Below are 18094 nucleotides of genomic sequence, written 5' to 3' on the forward strand. Positions count from 1 at the left end.
AATAAATTGAATAATAAGATAAAGAAAATAGGTAAAGTGATTTATGTCCGAGAGAGAGAGGGAAATCTGATATCTCTCATACAGAGAACATACATTTTTATGTCCATGGAACACATACCAATTGTAAGGCAAGTCCCTCTGAGGTTCCATATCCAGGTGTCACACATCTCAAGAAGGATGGTGAACAAAGACATTAGCAATCAGGGAAATCAGAACAAGTGTGAGTGACAAAAGTAACAGATTACTATATTGAGAGAGATAGAAATGGGGAGAGATTAAAGTACTGGCCATATAGCATGTTAACATGTAAGACTGGAGGGCTTTGAATTGTGCAGGAAAAGGGTAGAAATATTAAATTAAATATAGACTTAAACTGTTTATGCCTCTTAATATTAAGAATAACTACAAAAAAGGCACAGAAAGAGGTTGTAAAACTTCCAAATCAGCAGAGAGAAGCCAAGGGGAATGTTCTCCGGCTCTGCTCCAGGCTGCCTGGACCCCCCAGTACCTTTCAGTCCTAGTGCTCCTCACCATGAGAGAGCCAGGCTGGTTTGTGCAGCCAAGGAATTTGCTACTCCTGGCTCTCCTTGGCGGGGGGGGGGGGGGGGGGGGGGGGCAGGAAGATGTTGAGATGTTGTTTAAACAGTGTCTGTGGATTGGGAGCAGATACTTCCAAGAGAGATGATGGGATATGCCAGCACCATAAAAATATGTCTATCCCACGTGGTAGACTGATACAGCTAATCTGAGGCCCCACGACTAGAAAGATTGTCTCTATATTCAAAACAAATTCCAGAAGAATCTGATTTCCCAAGTGGTATCTATATAACAACTTTCAGGATCAGATTAACTTGCAACTTAAAAAAAAAAGAATATGCTGTGCTCCACCAGCTATACACCTACACACACCCACACCCACACTCTCTCACACACACAGATACACAAAGTACACACCCCACAGAAGCCCTAAGGTGCAATCTGTGTGGCACCATGTGGGCAGAAATGGATGTGTGAGCAAAGCCAGCGCAAAAAGTGTCTCTGAACACTTATTCATCCCTCCCACTGCCTCCCAAAACCATTGTGTTGAGTTTACAGCTTTGAAAATGTAATTACCACTTTTACTCACGGGAGAGTAGGTCCTGAGAATTTTAACAGGACATACTAGAAACAGAGGCAGATTTCAACGAGCAGTGGTTTACCCAAAGGATAAAATGGGTAAGTACAGCCACCATTTCTTGTCTCCTAGGAACCTGGAGACCAACGTGGGCTTAGGTCAACCTTTCCTGGAATCCCACTGCCATTGTCACATCCCTCCATCAGATTTGAAAATTAAACCGCACCGAGTACAGCTCCGAGCAATACCATAGCGAAAGCCCAGAAAAGCCATCTGGATAAATAAGACCTGAAAGGCCCCGGCTTTCTGCTGTCACTTCTCCACTCTCACGCCTTTGGGGCTTCAAGAGCAGTGTCCCCGCCGAGGCAGCTGCTGTTGTGATGAGTTAAGGGGTGCTGGGAGCCCCTCTTGTCCCCAGATACCTGTCTTACAAGTCTGCCGTGGTGCCTGAAAACCCATGCGACATGACGCGTATGTTACTTAGGAGGAAGAAACACATTAAACTGTCCACAGTAGACATGATTTGGCATAATCTTGAGGGAGGAAGACCCAGAACTGGCAACTTTTGGTGAAGGGACACAAAGGTCCCGACAGGAGGCGCCGCTGAGCCAGGAGGGAAGGACTCGGAGCCTGAGCCCGCTGGGGCAGGGAGTGGCGGGCACTGGACAAGGCAGACCTCGCCCACTTCACTCTGCTACCTGGAGCTGAGAAACAGGGGACACTGTGGCCACTGCTGGGGAAACCACAGCTGAATCAGACCTTCGTCCTGGACCAGCTGCTTCATGTAAAGATGGGAGGGATATATTACTATTCTGTTAAAAAAAAAATACAGACTTTGGGGGAGGTGGAGGAATGTAAATAGGGGATAAGTGGGGATGGACAGAGACTTGACTTGGGGTAGTGGACACACAGTGTTGTAGAATTGTGCACCTGAAACCTGTATAATTTTGTTAATCAGTGTCACCCCAATAAATTCAACAAAAAATAAAAATAAAAAACAAATACAGCCCAGCTGGGCATTGCTCAGAGGTTGAGCATGGACCTAGGATTCAGGAGATTGAGGTTCGATTCCCGCTCAGGGGCGGGCAGGAGGCAGCTGATCAATGATGACTCTCGTCATTGATGTTTCTCTCCCCCTCTCCCTCTCCCTTCCTCTCTCTGAAATCATTAAAGATATATTTCAAAACAAAACAAAACAAAAACAAATACAGACTTGCTTTGAGGTTAATTGCAAGATCCACGTGGCTATTTTAAAGAGAGAAAAACCAGGAGGCTCCACCTCAAACGTTGCGCTTATAATGGACCTCTTGGGCAGTCACCTTACCCGCTCTGGCCGGTGACATCACTGCACCTGGAAAAGCTGCTTGCTCATGAGCTTCATGGATATGAAACTAAGCCTTGTCTGGGAAGTTAGTATCAAGAACATAGTGTAGTATGAAGAACACATGTTCTTTTCCATCAAAGTTCTCTAGAAGTTGTTTTCCGGTTGAAATCCTATCAGGAACTATAAAGCCAAAATAAGCCCTCTGCACGCTCGGGCAGGTGAACGCAGGGTCTGGTCAGGCATTTGGGGCCGTCTGGTTCCTTTGGGACAAGGAACATCACCCACCCTTACCCAGTGTAACGTATCTGAGACATGGGGGTGCTGTCGAGGTGACTGCATTTCCCATTACAGTTCTCCCTGGCCCGGAAGGTTCAATACAGGCAGTTTTGCCTCTCGGTTAGTCTCTGTCGTTAACAGGCTGCGTGGTCCGGCAAGTGGAGATGTACTGCCGTAGGGGGCAAGGGAGAATGTATTCAAGTTCCCAGTCTGCCTCTTGCCAGCCATGTGACTGTGGTGGATCCTGTTAAAGCTCTGAATTTTTGCTTTTCTCATCTGTAAGTTGGGGATATGAATTGCTAGACTGCTAGCCCCACAGGGCCGCTGAGAGAATCAGAGGAGATCATGGAAATGCCTTGTGACCAGTAGAACTCATGGAGCTTTCAGGACCCATTCTGATGGGACACATGTCATCACGTGGGAACCAGTTGTTCCCTGTCACATCTCAGTGTTTATCTAACCTGTGGGGAGCTACCGCCTCATCTACTTTTGCAGATTTTACTCTCTGGGTAACCTTGTGCAAGTGATGTAACCTTTCTGGGGTTATCACCAGGAAAATGGGAATCATAATGGTTAACTTGTAGGGCTGTAAAGGTTACAAGCAGCAGGCACTTTATGCATAATTACTTATTTTGCTGTTCTTTCTCCCCACCTCTGTTCCTCAGTGTTTCATGAGGGCTTCCAAAGATGGCCTGGGTCCTTCAGTTTAGAGCCCTCTGTCTTAAAGGACCTGGGACACTTGCCATTGGCACTGTACTGGACACCTCCATTCGAGTTGTATTGCTAGACAGACTCTTCAGTAGATATAGAGCTATTTAGGTCACCTATTCCTTCTTGAGGGAGCTTTGATAGTTTGTGTCTTTGGGGGAATTTAGAGGTGAAACTGTTCTTAGAAACCATACATGAAAGTGGTTCTCAAACTTTTAGGAACACCAGAACCACTACAGTCTCCCCCTAGACATGAGTTCTAAACTAACAAATACTGAAGTGGAGAAAACCGTGTACGCATTCATGTTTTTCCTTCCCCCAAACTCCTGTGAAATATAAAAATATTACATAACTAGTAGCCCTGAATTTGTAAAAAGACAGCAATCTTGCTAAGAAAACTATTTGTTGCAAACCGTAATTAACGAGGCCCCATCTGCGGCATTCAGTGTTCTTTGCATGAGCTGTGCCTCTCCAGGCACATTTTTATGCTTTTTGGCACAGATGGGCTAAAGGATGTAACCAAGCAGAAGTGTGGCACGAACTATCTGATCGGTTGCATATGCTAAGCAGCTGAGAAATTTTCATTTATGACCTCGTGTAAATACACTCATTTTCCTAGAAAACTTTATTTACATTCTACATTCTACTTTATATTCTCCCACATGAGTGTTTCTCTCTCTCTCCCTTCCTTCCACTCTCTCTAAAAAGCAATGGGAAAAATATCCTCAGGGGAGGGTTAAAAAAAAAAAGACAAAAAATGAATCACTGAGACATGTTCCTGAACAGACTTAATACTAAGATGGCTTAATACTAAATTAAGCCTTAATGTTAACAGACTTAATACTAAACAGATCTACACATTCAATATAATCTGCTCATGGGTTCGAGGTATCTTGAGGCATGGTAAAAATGTCTGTAAATTTATTATAGTGGGGGGAGCTGAAGCTGGATTCAAGGGGGTACAGGAAAGAATGGAGATGAGGGAACAGGCAGCAAACGTCATCTGCCCTTTCAAGATGCTGTGACAAAGGAGGCGGGGCAGTGCTAGAAGGGGGGAGCTTTAGAAGGGGGGGAGAGAGGGAGGGAGGGAGGCAGGGAGGCAGGGAGGCAGGGAATCCAGTAGAGAAAGACGCTGAAGCCATTAAATCCAAGCAGGTGTGGGGCAGGGGGCAGAGACCATGTGAAGTTCTGGAGCCCGCTGAAACTTGAGTTTCAAACACTTGGTGAGGGTCTATCTTTTCTCTGATTTAAATAGGAAAACAAGATTTCTTCCTAAAATCTGTCTAGGCCTGGCCTTTTCCTTCCTAACATAATGTGGTTGCTTTCTCCAAGAGTTTCCATTGTTTACATCTTAGCAACCAATTACTCATCAGTCAGGATTCGGGCGAAGGAAAGGATCGCACTACAAAAGATATTATAGTCCCCAGCGCTTGTAAATTAATCTTTATTTAATCCTTATTGTTAATCTCAAGAATTTAGCTTTACTATCAAGGAAGTAAAAGGACAGCATCTCTTTAAAAATGTTGTATTTAGTCAGCCAAAAATAGGACTAATGCCATCTACATGGAGGAATATAAAACTGCAGTTATTTTCAAATTACTAAATAAAATTTCCCCACTGATATCCGAGCCCAGATAACCACTCTGGAACTCCAGAACATGTCCATGGACCCTTCCAATTTACCTGTTCCCTAGAATCTAAAACTATCTGGTTATGGCCTTTTTACCTAAACTCAATTTCTGGGTTCACTATATTCCAAGGTTGAGTCCTATCGCAGTATTTCTAAAATCTTTCGGGGTTTGTTTTGTTCTGTTTTTTTCCTGAATGCTTAAAGTCAGCCCCAGCTGAAACCTCAGGACAAGAAAGCCCTCGTGTTAATAAAGAGTTGGTGGTGGAAACTGCATTAAAAGGAAACGACCTTAACGTTCCTGTCTCTAAGCCACACATTATATCCTGATGGGCGCTCTGACCCGGGGGTCAGAAATGTAACAGGACGATCGGTACCACGGGGACTGGCACAGATGTCACCCATTGGGAGCCCTTCTCGCCGCCAGGTACTCAGCGCAGGCAGCCTTCTTGCCGTTTCTCGTTTCCATCAGGTGGAAGCTCAATGATGTTAATTTTGCTTGAACAACTTGTATAGGATGGAACACCTTTTAACCCACGGTGGAAGACAACGGTTCACCTTCCTTCTACAGAAGCGCTGGCACAGAAGCCAGGGGTGGCGCAGCTCAGAAAGAACTTTGTCACAAGGCTGCAGAGGGCTCCTGGCGCGGCCTCACAGACGCATTCCGCCCGCAGCCACCGACTCATCCTTCGCATTGGTGCTCACACTGAATTAACAGAATGTCGGGACAGAAATATCCCTGCGTCACCTTAGGAACACTGACTCACTTACTTTTTGTTGTGTGACTGTGACGTATTTATTCAGCCTTACTAATGCACGTAACATTCATTTTAAATGACAGTAACTTTGTTCACAGGAGAAACGCTGAGAGGCAATTTCACACAGTGGTTAAGGGCACTCACTCAGGGGCCACACGGCCTGTATTTAAGTCTCAGCTCTGCCACTTAGTAACTGTATAACCTTGGGCAAGCGCCTTGACTTCTCTGCGCCTCATTTTTTCTCATAAGTAAAATGGGAATAGCAGCACCTCATAGGGCTGCAGTGGGAATTAGATGAATTAACTAATCCACACCAAGTGCTTAGAACACAGCTGGGTACATACAACATCGTCAGTAAGTGTTGGCCACTGTTATTAGCTCTTATTTTGAAATTAATGGAGAAAATGGTTCACATTATAAAATTTCAATCTAAATATTACATACAGTATTAGGAATTTTGATAGGGCTGGAGGAAATTCTCACGAGCTGAACACACACTCGCGTGCCCTAGAGAAGCAGGGAAGGTTAAAGCCTAAAGCTCAGGATCAAGACCGGGGGCTCCATCGTGACTGAACCACCGGCCGCTGGGCGACTCTGGGCCCTGCTTCCTTCACCTGCGCCGTGAAGGGTCCCCTACCTGTTCTTGGAAGTTACTATCAGCTCTAACAATCTGTGACCCTTGAATCCACATTGTTCGTTCTGTCAGCTAGGTAGTACTATTTATACAAGTCTGAACAGAAACAAATAAGCATCTGTAAGTTTTCATGAAGTTAAAAAATGAAAAATAACAAGGATAGATCCCAGAGTCTGAAATGCCAATGTGAGTGGCCCTGTCCCTTTGACACATTTCCTTGTATGAACACTTTAGGGAGAGCGCCTCCAATACGGGAGACAGTTCCAGGGCCTGTCCAGGATTTACAAAGCACAGAACTGGGATCTAGCCCAACCTTCTCGGGGCTGCGCACAGGTGGGACTCCGGGCCTGTGACCCCATTTCTGATCCCGATGCTCTTACACTAAGTGTGACAGCCCATGAATAGCTTCACAAGAAAAACCAACTCGGTGGTGAATCGTTTCAAATAAAATTAAAATGGTAACTTGATTTCTAAGATTACTGGACTTTCGAAAGATGTTTTATCTGACATACCTGAAATAAAAACTCATGAAAAATAACAGAATGATGGTGTTTTACACACTGATTTATTTTAAAGCATAATGTATAAGAAAATGTAGAGCCTCTCACAAAGCATTTGATAGTTTAAATACAATATTTAAGCTTTAAATAAAGTCTCTAATTATGTAAATATACATACTTTTAGCCATAAAAGTGCAATTTTAAAGGCAAATTTCAGACCTCTTAAGCTACATGCTAGCTAATGGCAAGCTTAAGAACATTAAAATGTGCATTTATAAAAATTTTAGAAAATTCATGAAAATGGTTTATAAACATTATAAATATAAACATCTACCACATAATGTGGGGCTAAGGCTTCATGATCTACTTACAAATGCTGAAATCCTGTCTTTTATAACATTATAAAGCTATTATAAAAGTTTTAATTTATATTCTTATTTAAACTCCCTCATGTCATCTTCACTAATATCAAGCACAGGTGTGTATTACATATGTAAACAGATACTACTTTTCCCCTATATAATGCCCCACCATAGAAATACACTTGGTCTAAGGAACAATCAGAGCATAGCGAAGTGCTGCTTTAACTGCTTAATTAAATGCTGGGTGTCCACGTGATCTGGAAATGCTGCCTCAGACTTCCGAGCAGCCACATAGCTTCTCTGCAGATCGCCAATCTGTAAGAAATACCAGAATAAGAGCCCAGAACGAAACCTCCCAAATGAGGAAGGAAGTCAAAACAGGGCCTACTATCTGCACACTGTCCAATCCAAAGGGTACTTAAGGGTAAATTGCTTGATTATGCTACCTGCGTTTTAGAATTCTTTCACCTAGATAACAATTCAGTCTTGAAAACTATGAGAAAAATAAAATAACCAATTATATAAATAATTCCTGCTCCATTACAGCTGTCTAGTTATAACTACAAACCTGTTTTCTTTTCTGTCACAGAGAGTATGATAAAAATAAAAAGCATCTGCATGCTAAAATAGCCAGCTTGGTGTAGTTGAGGGAAGCCTAGAACTACTATTGGTAATATACCAGAAAGGCATATTTTGATTAGGGTATTATGTTTCAGACAGAAAATTCAAGCAGAAACTATTGTACTTAAAATAAAATAACATGCTCTGGGAGGTTTTAACGGTGCTAGCACATTAATGTTGGAAAAAATATCTGGTTTTAAGTTTATAAAGGGTGTCTCTGATTACAAGAAACTATGTGTTAAAGTCCAGTCCCAAAGAAAAACACACACAGTATTTGAATCCATCAGACTGTATCTTGATTCATGCACACATTTCTAAAACGAGAGATTCATAGTGTGTGCACACCAAAATAGATATTCAATTCTGGTGGTGGTTGTTGTTTTTTTATAACATGTATATGCATTAAAAACATCACTTAAGTTTCCTTTTTAAAATCATAGCATTTCTTTACAACACACTGTTTTCTCTAATGGAGGCATAGCCTTTGCTAAAAGAAATATCTTGGTTGAGTTATACATTATTTAAGTGTGACAACGCTCCTGGAAGAAAGTAATCCAGCCAGCCTTCTCTGCGGTTTAACTGTGAGGCAGCACAGGGCGGGGGGGACACCTAGGCGTCAGCAGGAGCTGTGTGAATCTGCACCTGAGACTCTAAAGAAGCCTTTTAAGCTTTTCAGGCCTTGGGCTCCATTAGACTATCAGCTGCATGAGGTAGAGGTTTTTGTCCGCTTTGTTCATTACTAACATCTTCTGTGCCTACAACAGTGCCTGGTACATAGCAGAGGCTCATTTTTTAAAAAATCATTTATATGAAAAAATGAGTGTAGAGCACCTGGACAGTGGCGAGCACTTATAAGCGCTCAAAAATGACCACGTAAGAGTGACAGCTTAGCTTATTTTCCAGACAGAAGTGAGAGTGGCTTTATGTTCATGCTATGCAAATGGCATGTTTTTATAATGTCTTTGGTCCATAAAGAATCTTCACATCAGCAAATGTCTGTAGCCACTTCCCTGTCCCCAAAACTCGCCTTCCATGTTAAAGGGAGGTTGCCAAGCAGTCAGTTATTCAATGTCTTTTGTTTTCTCATTATGCACAGGATTCCTTCTAGCTCCTGGATATTAACTGACTTGTAACAGTATTAACAGTTGCATTTTCCCCATACTGTTCATAGAGAAAATAGCTTTCACCACTACCCCTAGTTTTATAGCAGTCATGCCAGAGACGGTGGCAATATGACCTACAGATAATTCACAGGATTTCCCTGCTGTAAAAGCCAGTTACTGAATCCTCCCCAAACCAGCAGCTACTTAATGAGTATATTTTTATTATCATATTTTAAAACATAAAATAATTCTCCTGCAATCCATAATGGTGTTAAGTTTAGTCAATATTCAGTGATAAAGTTCTTTATAGTTTCTTAAACTATCCCTTAGGGAAGGCATATGTGTATACAACAGTTGTGTTTTAAAAAATCATTTCTTTCAGGAAGTTATGGTTAGAATGTCCTTATTTATCTGTACTTTCTTTAAAACCAAGGGAAAAAAAGAAACATATCAGATAGTAAATTGATGTAGAAAGAGAATACCTTATCAGAGATTGCTGCAAAATTAAAATGCGGCTCATACATATGGGGTGCTAAAGATGATGCAGTTTGTAACAGTGCTCTTGCCTGTGTAAAAAAAAACAAAGAAAAAACCAAAGGTATATGAGCATATGTCAGCATTATATGTGTGATTTTTTTGGGTAAAAGAATCCTTTACCCAGGATAGGATCTTAATAAACGTGATGTGATAAATATAGATGACATTTCTCATGAAATACAACTTATTGATATACAACTAACTGCTTATATCTTGCCAAAAGTAGATTAATAAAAAGTTTCAAAATATGGAGAAAATAAGAGAATTGAAAACTTAAGAGCAGATTAAGTTACTTGAGAACCACTGTTCTTGTAAAGTTTATATTTCAATATGACAACTCAAAATATAATCCTCTCAATGCTTAAAAAGTCTTGTTAATCCAGCCTGTGTTGCTGTTGACAGATTTCCTGGGCTTCTAATTGTCTGTCCTCTAATACAACAGAAACAACAAAAAGCCACAGGAAATTTCAGACCCAAGTTCTGTGCTGGGTGACAGTGGGGTCCTGCTGACCCCAAAATGAAAACTGAATGCATCTGAAAATGACAGGCTTTCTGTTCTCTAAAATACACAAAAAACCCCACAAAATTCACATCAATTTTCCATCTGCTGTAGGCTCAGAGGCTTATACATTGCAGGGATCATGAGTGGCATGAGATGCTCATACACTCACCATAAGACCACAAAGTCAGCACTCCAAGCTGCTGAACAACCCTCTAACGAGTATAAACCTCAAACCTCTATCCGTGACTCTGTGAACAAATTTGTATAGCTTATTTTTAATGGAAAATAAAATGACAGTTCATATAGAATAGTGCATTAATTCTTTTGTTTTATGATTAGCTATTTTCTTTTTTTAATTGAGGTATAATTAATAATAAAATGGGGTTAGTATCACGAAACCTGTTACCCAAACATTTCAAATCACTTGTATACTGGAGAGACTATGATAAGCAAGAGAGAAAGGAAATCACTAATGTGAGAATGGAGAAAGATCACAAGAAGTGCTTGCTGCGTGTGGACATAGGTAAAGTTCCAAGACAGAACAAGTTCCCATTTTAGAGTAGCTAGTTTTTGTTTATAAAATAGGCATCCGCCCGGGCTGGGTGGCTCGGCTGGTTGGAGCATCGCCCGTACACCGAGAGTTATGGGTTCGATTCCCAGTCAGGGCACATGCCCAGGCCGCAGGCATGATCCCAGGTAGGGACGTGCAGGGGAGGCAACCAATCAGTGTTTCTCACATTGATGTCTCTCCACCACCTTCTTCTAACTCTAAAAAATCAATGAAACCATATCCTTGGGTGAGGATTAAAAAAAAACATCTTATTTACTTTGGGAAGTTTATGAAAAGCAACACATCCAATATGTTTCTTTCCTTGTTTTGTGAAAAGTTTTGGAGACCAGGTGGCACACTGTTCACTGCGCCTGTGACCTTGGGAAGTTACCTACTCACCTTGAGTCTCTGTTTCTTCATGTCTAACGTTTGGAATGTAATAATATCTATCTTTGATGACCTCTAAAGTTGTGTATTTAGCATTTTAAAATCCTGTTATAATGATATAATTTACTGAACATCTATTATGCTAAGTGCTTTGCATGTATGATCTGCTAATCTTCACATAAACACCTGGGGCACTGCTATTACCCTGTATTATGTAGCATCCATTCATTTCACAAATATGGACCAAGCACCTACCATTGGCTGGGCACTGTTTTTGATGCTGAAAATATAGTAGTTAGAAGACAGAGAAAGTCCCTCCTTTCTCATAGCTGACATTCTACACATAAACATGAAAATATCTGATAAAATGATAGAACTGTGAAGAAAAAAATAGCAGGAGATGTGACAGTGCCCAAGGGCTCCTTCACACTGAAGTGCGAGATGGCCTTTCTAAGGAGGCAGGGATTGAGCTAAAACGTCAGTGACAAAAAGAAAAGTCACTGCAGGATCTGAAAGAACTTTCCAAAGGCCCTAAAGTAAGGAGAGTCACTGCATAGTTGTAGAGCGGCAAGGCAGCTAATGTGTCAGAAAGTTGGTACGAGGTGTACAATAGCCCTCCCTCATCCAAGGGGGATACACTCCACGGCCACCAGCGGGTGCTGAAACCGTGGATAATACCAAACCCCATACACGCTATGTTTTTCACTTGCATACATACCTATGATAAAGTTTAATTTATAAATTAGGCATAAGAGATTAACAATAATAAAATAGAACAATTATGACAATATACTGTAATAAAAGCTATGTAAATGCATCGTCTCTCTCTGTGTCTGTCTCTCTCTGTGTGTCTCTCTCTCTGATAACCAATCTGGTAACCAAGACAGCTACCAAGTGACTAATATGCAGCGTGGATACGCTGGACCAAAGGATGATTCATGTTCCTGGGCAGGATGGAGTGGGATGGCACAACCTTTCTTTACGCTACTCAGGACAGCACACAATTTAAAACTCATGTTTATTCCCAGAATTTCCCATCTAATATTTTAGGACCATGGCTGAATGCAGGTAACAGAAATTGAGGAAAGCAAAACCATGGACAAGGGGGGACTATTGCAGTGGCAAAACGTGTAGTCTGAGAGGGAGCCAGAGGCAGCATGAAACGGGGCCTCGTAGGCCAAGGTTTGAAGCCCAGATTTTACTCCAAGTGATAGGACAAAGCCTTTGGAGGAAGCTAAGCCAAGCAGTAATAAAACCACCTTGTGCTTTAGGTCCTGTGGCTGTTCCGAGGGGGATTATTCCAGGGCACGCTTACCTGCTGACATGAGTGGAAACAAAAAGACCAGCCATGAGGCCCCTGCAGTGGTCCAGGCAAGAGGCGAGAGCAGTTTGGAGAAGGGGATGCAGGGCGGAGGAAAGTGGCTGGGTTCAGGACGTGGCTTGCCGACCATGCTGGGGACATGGGGTGGCAGGAGAGGCACTCAGAAAAAAGAGGTTTCCAGGGTGGCTCCTAGGATTCTGGCTTGAGCAGCTAGATGGTGGATGGGGGTTGTGCACGGTGCAGCATTTCACTAAGACAGGGAAGACTGGAGGTGCAGGTTTGCCTTAATAAAGTCAGGTTTTAGAGACGGCTCGGTTTTAGAGATAGCTTAAGGAAATTGTGCGAGGTCACATCACTAATATGTGACAGGGCTGGGATTCAAACCCCGGCTGGTCGGGCTCCAGAGCTCACTGTTAAGTTATATATAGCATGTGAAGGTGCTTCGCGCAACAGCTTTTCTTTGAAGACAGCAGACTGTCCACTGTGCCGCTCGCGGTTCACTGACCTGTTCCACGTGGCCCTTCCGCATCTCCAGCACGGCCAGGTTGTTGTAGGCCTCGGCATGGTTATTGTTGTTGACCAGAGCCAGCCTGAAGCACTGATGGGCCAAACTCGTGTCTCCAATTCCCTACAAAAGAAACGCAAGCATCCGCACATGCCGATCCAGACACTTTCTCCTGCCATCTCCTCCCACCTGTCCTCATCCACATCCTTTCTGCTACCACAGAAAAAGCAACAAGTCCCCAATCACAGGAGTCAGGCGTGAATTGCATGTAAGAGGATTTAACCTGGGAACATAAAACAAGTTATGGTGACTCTCAGAAATCTCTAAATTGCTACTTAAGACTGTTACCAAACCTGGATTGACAATACCTGAAAATGCCTTCAGCTAACTTGTGCTACCTTTTCTGTGACCGAAATCATATTGGAGGAGCAGCATACCACGGCCACGTGTCCCAGGTTGTACCAGACATCGGCTGCCTCTTCTTCATTCCCAGCCAGAGAAAGGGCACGTTCGAATGAGGTCAGAGTCATATCATACTGCTGGGCATAGAAGCAACAGAGCCCCAGATTGTTGAAAAGCTGGCAGTTATAAACCCCCATCTGCAGGAGTCGCCTTTTGGAGAAAAGCACACATATTTTGGTGTCAGACTGACTTTATAAATGTTTAGACATATATTTTTTACAAATTTAGAAGTGAATTTATAATTTTAACACCTCCAAATATAAATAAGAAGTATTGCAGTCAATGAAAAAAGTGTTAAAGCAAATACAAAAGCATGTCTTTTTCAATAGTACTAGTTATGGTAACAGTGTCCAGAGGCAAGGTCAGAAACAGCTTACGTAAATTGGAGTTTTTCCCCCCCAAAAGCTTTGTTAGAGAATCAAAATAAGACATAAATAATCATGTAAAGTAAAGCCCGCACATTTTTGCTTCATAAAGCTTTCCTGCCCACAGGTAAACTCCTAAACCTTCTGATCTAATTTGAGGACTGCGTTTAGCATTTAGCTCCAAGTTTTCAGCTGAGTTGGGTCCTGTTTTGGGTTACAAGTATTTTGTGGTTTAGCTGCATCTACTGACCTCCACTGGGCTCCCACCAAGGAAGGCAAGACTGTCAGTGGATCCCTGTTACCCACTTAGCTTTTAAGCTACAGCTCAAGAAGCTTATTTTGCTTCTTTGCATCATTCACCCCAAAGGACAAAGGACAAGAGTTCAAATAAGCAAATGAAATCCACCCCAGCTGCCCTGAGGAACCCATGGCCTGCCCTGGGGGCAGGGAATAGAGTCAGCTGTCTGCGACAAGACAGCATTTATATTACTATTTATGTATCTCTGGGAAGAACACTTGTCAGCTGCTGGTTATGTCCTTGTATATTACCTAAGGGCTGAAGAGGAAATCAAAATTTAATCCAGAAACCAGTATAGGATACAATAAATATGTGCCCAAAAGAGAACCAGAGATGCAATTTATTTAGACTGAAGAATTATTTGGACAAAAGCTGACAATACTTCACAAAGCACAGGGCCGTTTCAGGTCCTCATCAGGGCTCAGAACCTGGGGCCTACTGCTGTTTGCAAATCTCATCCCCATTTCAGCTTCAAGGCCCTTATAATATACATAGTGGAATTAATGAAGGCAAAGATGGTGAGAGGTGCTTCCAGTAGCTATTAAACTGTTACTGGTCAATGACAACATGGCTAATTCATACAATGCCATCAGGTTAAACTCTCAGGCGATTACCTGGGTGTTTCTACAAGATGCTGAATATCTATGTGTTTCCAAATTATTAGATGTCGTTTTCAGTGCTCACAAAACATCTGGGTGTTTGAATTTTTAGTCCCGTATAGACATGGCTTAGACACTACTTCTCTGCATTTTCAGTCTCTCTTATTACTGTCTCATCAAAATGCCACAGGAGAGTACTTTTGCAAGTGGAAGGTAGGGCACACCTGTAGAACCGGAGGGCTATTTCTGGTTGATCGGAGTAAAAGTGGTTGCTTCCAATGCACGCGATGGCTTCTATGTGAGTATTGTCCTGTTTCAAAACTTCTTTGTAGTATTCGGAGGCCGATGAGATGTTGTTCATCTCCTATTCTCCGTCAAGACAGAAGAACAATACTTCATTGATATTGCCAAGAAATTCTTTTCTTACTGACTGGTTTACATTCTTCCGTCAATAAGTATTTATTAAGAGCCTACCACGGGCTAGACTCTGTTCTGGGTACGACATAATCCCCACTAGGACGCTTTCCTCTCTCTTTCTCTCTTCCTCTAAGAGCAGAGAGAAATCCTACTTTTCCAACAAAGCCCTCCCTGGGCACGCATAAAAGGATACTAAAAGGATACATTCCTCCACCCCCTGGCCAAAACAAAGCAGGGATGGGAAGAAGGGAGCCGGTAAAAGGATCTGCTCCAGGGCCTCGCCTACCCCAGCCATAGCAACAGTGACAACACAGGCTTGGGGGGAAGTCTTCTGACCAGCAGCAGCGTGTTAAAGATGCCGCTGCTCTCTAGATCCCTCCAGCAGCGTGTTAAAGATGCCGCTGCTCTCTAGATCCCTCCAGCAGCGTGTTAAAGATGCCGCTGCTCTCTAGATCCCTCCAGCAGCGTGTTAAAGATGCCGCTGCTCTCTAGATCCCTCCAGCAGCCTGTTAAAGATGCCGCTGCTCTCTAGATCCCTCCAGCAGCGTGTTAAAGATGCCGCTGCTCTCTAGATCCCTCCAGCAGCGTGTTAAAGATGCCGCTGCTCTCTAGATCCCTCCAGCAGCGTGTTAAAGATGCCGCTGCTCTCTAGATCCCTCCAGCAGCGTGTTAAAGATGCCGCTGCTCTCTAGATCTCTCTGCCAGCACTGCCTGCCTAAGAAAAGTCCGGCACAGGGCCTGGGATGTGGGGAAGGCAGATCATGAAGGTTCAGGAACTCTGACTGCATCAGAATTGTCAACACTACGTTTCACAGCCTATCTTATTACCTACCCTTCCTTTCCAAGCCTTTTGCTCAAAATTCTGTTCATGTTCAATTTGGAGTCACACAAGTAAAGATACAGAGATACTGATATATTATTTTTATTGACTGATCAAAGTCTTCTATTTACATGTTTATCAAAACTATATTTTAAAAGGGGAAACGATCTTTCCAGACAATTCAAAAATAATGTTTTCTTTTTTTAAAGCAAGGCATGTTCATTACAGAAAATCTGGAAAATATTGAAAGTATAAAGCACAAAATAAAAATCATTTATATACTACTATCTAGATTTAGAAACTATTAATATTTTCCATTCTTTTTCTAACAAAATAATTTTTAAAATATCATACCTAGCATTTTAAGGAATTTAATAAAGAACAGAGGTGCTTCTATTAAATACTGTACTGGAAGTCTTAAACAGTAGGATATTTTTTAATTTGGTAAAATATTTGAAGAAATGAAACCACTTGTGGCTGATGATTATTTTGTCACTTAGAAATTTTAAGAGAACCTGTGGATAAAGAATTAAAATTTAAAGAGTATTAACCAAGTAGCTAGTATCAAATCTACTTTTAAAAATCAATGCATTCCTACTAACTGGAAATAATCAAATAGGAAATACAATAGAAAAAAGGTTTCCACTCATAGTTCTACACAGGAATATATCTGTGCAGCAAAAGTTAATACAGCACGCCTGAGACTGTTATTCCTAGAAAGGCCAGCTTGCAAGGTTGGCCCTTGGGTGGCATCTGAGAACTTGGCTGGTTCCTTACATTGATAAAAAACTTTCCCCAAATGATAAGCAGGGCTCACTACACCCAAACTGTTTGTACAAACAGTGTTGTTTATGCTGAATGCTTGCTTGACTTCTTGGAGTCTGGGATTTTGGTACGTGATAGGTAGAGGGTGCCTATATGACCAGCCCCCAGAAATAACCATGTGCTTCCCTGATAGACAACACTCCGCACATGTGGTCATAACTTGTTGCTGAAAAATTGGGTGTGTCCTGCGTGAGTCACTGGGGGAGGGCTCTTGGAAGCTCGTGCCTGGCTCCTCTGAACTTGGCCCCAGGTGCCTTTTCCCTCTGCTTTGGATCTTTCTAATAAATCATCGAACCTCAGCATGGTTGTGGAGATGCCCCCCAACAAAACATCTTTATGGAGATAATTACAAAATATTTGTTGCAGAACAAAAAAAGATGATCAAAATACATGGAGACGTACTGAGAATGGGAGGAAAGGCAGCCCACCCCCACCTCATCACTCCTGTATTCAACTCAATTCCCATCAGTATCCCTGCAGTTATTTTTCAAATGGTTCCTGATATGTCAATCTTAAAATCAATGTGGAAGAGCAAAGGGCCAAGAATAACCAATTGTGAAGAGCAGGTGGTATAACTTGCCCAAGCTGGTATGGGGAATTATTAAAGCTAAAGTAATTAGATGGCAGGGGGGACACCTCAATGGGGCGTTTCATGGAATTTGACAACACTACCCTAAAATTTATAAAAATAAGCAAAGTCCAAATTAGCCAAAACATTCCTGATAACAATGAAAAAGTGTCTTACCAAATAGTAAGTTTTGTAAAACGACAGTAATTAAGATGGGAGCATGCTGTTATAAGGCTAGACAAACAGACCAATAGAACAGATTAGAAGGCCCCACAATGTATCTACCACATAAAGAAAAAAATTCTAGTTGACAATGAAGACCTTGGGAACCCTTTCAGTAAGTGTACTAAGACAACTCACAACCTACAGAGGGAAACAGATTTAGATCCCTGTCTCATACCATTCCCTTTACATTTATGTATGTTTGAAATGATTCATAATGAAAAGGCAGCTTGATTACACGCATACACTGAAGCCTCTTACTCTCTTGGTAAACCACAGGCCAACCATCAGTTTCCTAACTTGTTCTCCTGCGAGGACCCCACAGGACTATGGGCTTACTTAAGAAGCACACAGCCTTTTGAATGCCATGAACCTCACCTCATGGATCCTGGCAATTCCACAGAGTAGGGTGACTTCTCCTGGAAACTTATCTAAGCCTTGTTTGAAAAGGTTTAAAGCAGTCACAGGTTGATCCAATGAGATGTAAACCTAAAGCCAAGATACATTTCAGTAAAAGTACTGGCTCTTAAAATAATACAGTATTTGTTATGACAAGTTTATAATAATTGCTTAGTAACAAATTATCTCCTAGATATAACACTAAAAAATTGTGTAGGATTAATTTCCAATAATGATATTTGAGTTTTATCTTCACATGCTGTATACGAAGCATTCATTAATTTATTCCT

The 18094-nt window shown here is 42.0% G+C and overlaps 1 protein-coding gene across 3 annotated transcripts in view; it reads right to left on the minus strand.

Annotated features, from left to right (window-relative positions):
* Positions 1-6994: 6994 nt before the first annotated feature.
* The window catches only part of TTC8 (tetratricopeptide repeat domain 8), a 37023-nt gene continuing 25923 nt past the window's right edge, over positions 6995-18094 (minus strand). For all 3 annotated transcript variants that reach the window (XM_016210102.2, XM_087818652.1, XM_016210103.2), the window contains exons 9-14: positions 17784-17894; positions 14778-14917; positions 13267-13441; positions 12830-12952; positions 9510-9593; positions 6995-7618 (exon numbers count right to left, since the gene is read on the minus strand). In XM_016210102.2, the coding sequence (XP_016065588.2) occupies positions 7502-7618; positions 9510-9593; positions 12830-12952; positions 13267-13441; positions 14778-14917; positions 17784-17894 (750 nt within the window). In that variant the 3' untranslated portion in view covers positions 6995-7501. The remainder of the gene's footprint in view (positions 7619-9509; positions 9594-12829; positions 12953-13266; positions 13442-14777; positions 14918-17783; positions 17895-18094) is intronic.

This window comes from Miniopterus natalensis, chromosome 1 (genome assembly GCF_054644295.1).
Source record: "Miniopterus natalensis isolate mMinNat1 chromosome 1, mMinNat1.hap1, whole genome shotgun sequence".
Lineage (NCBI taxonomy): Eukaryota > Metazoa > Chordata > Mammalia > Chiroptera > Miniopteridae > Miniopterus > Miniopterus natalensis.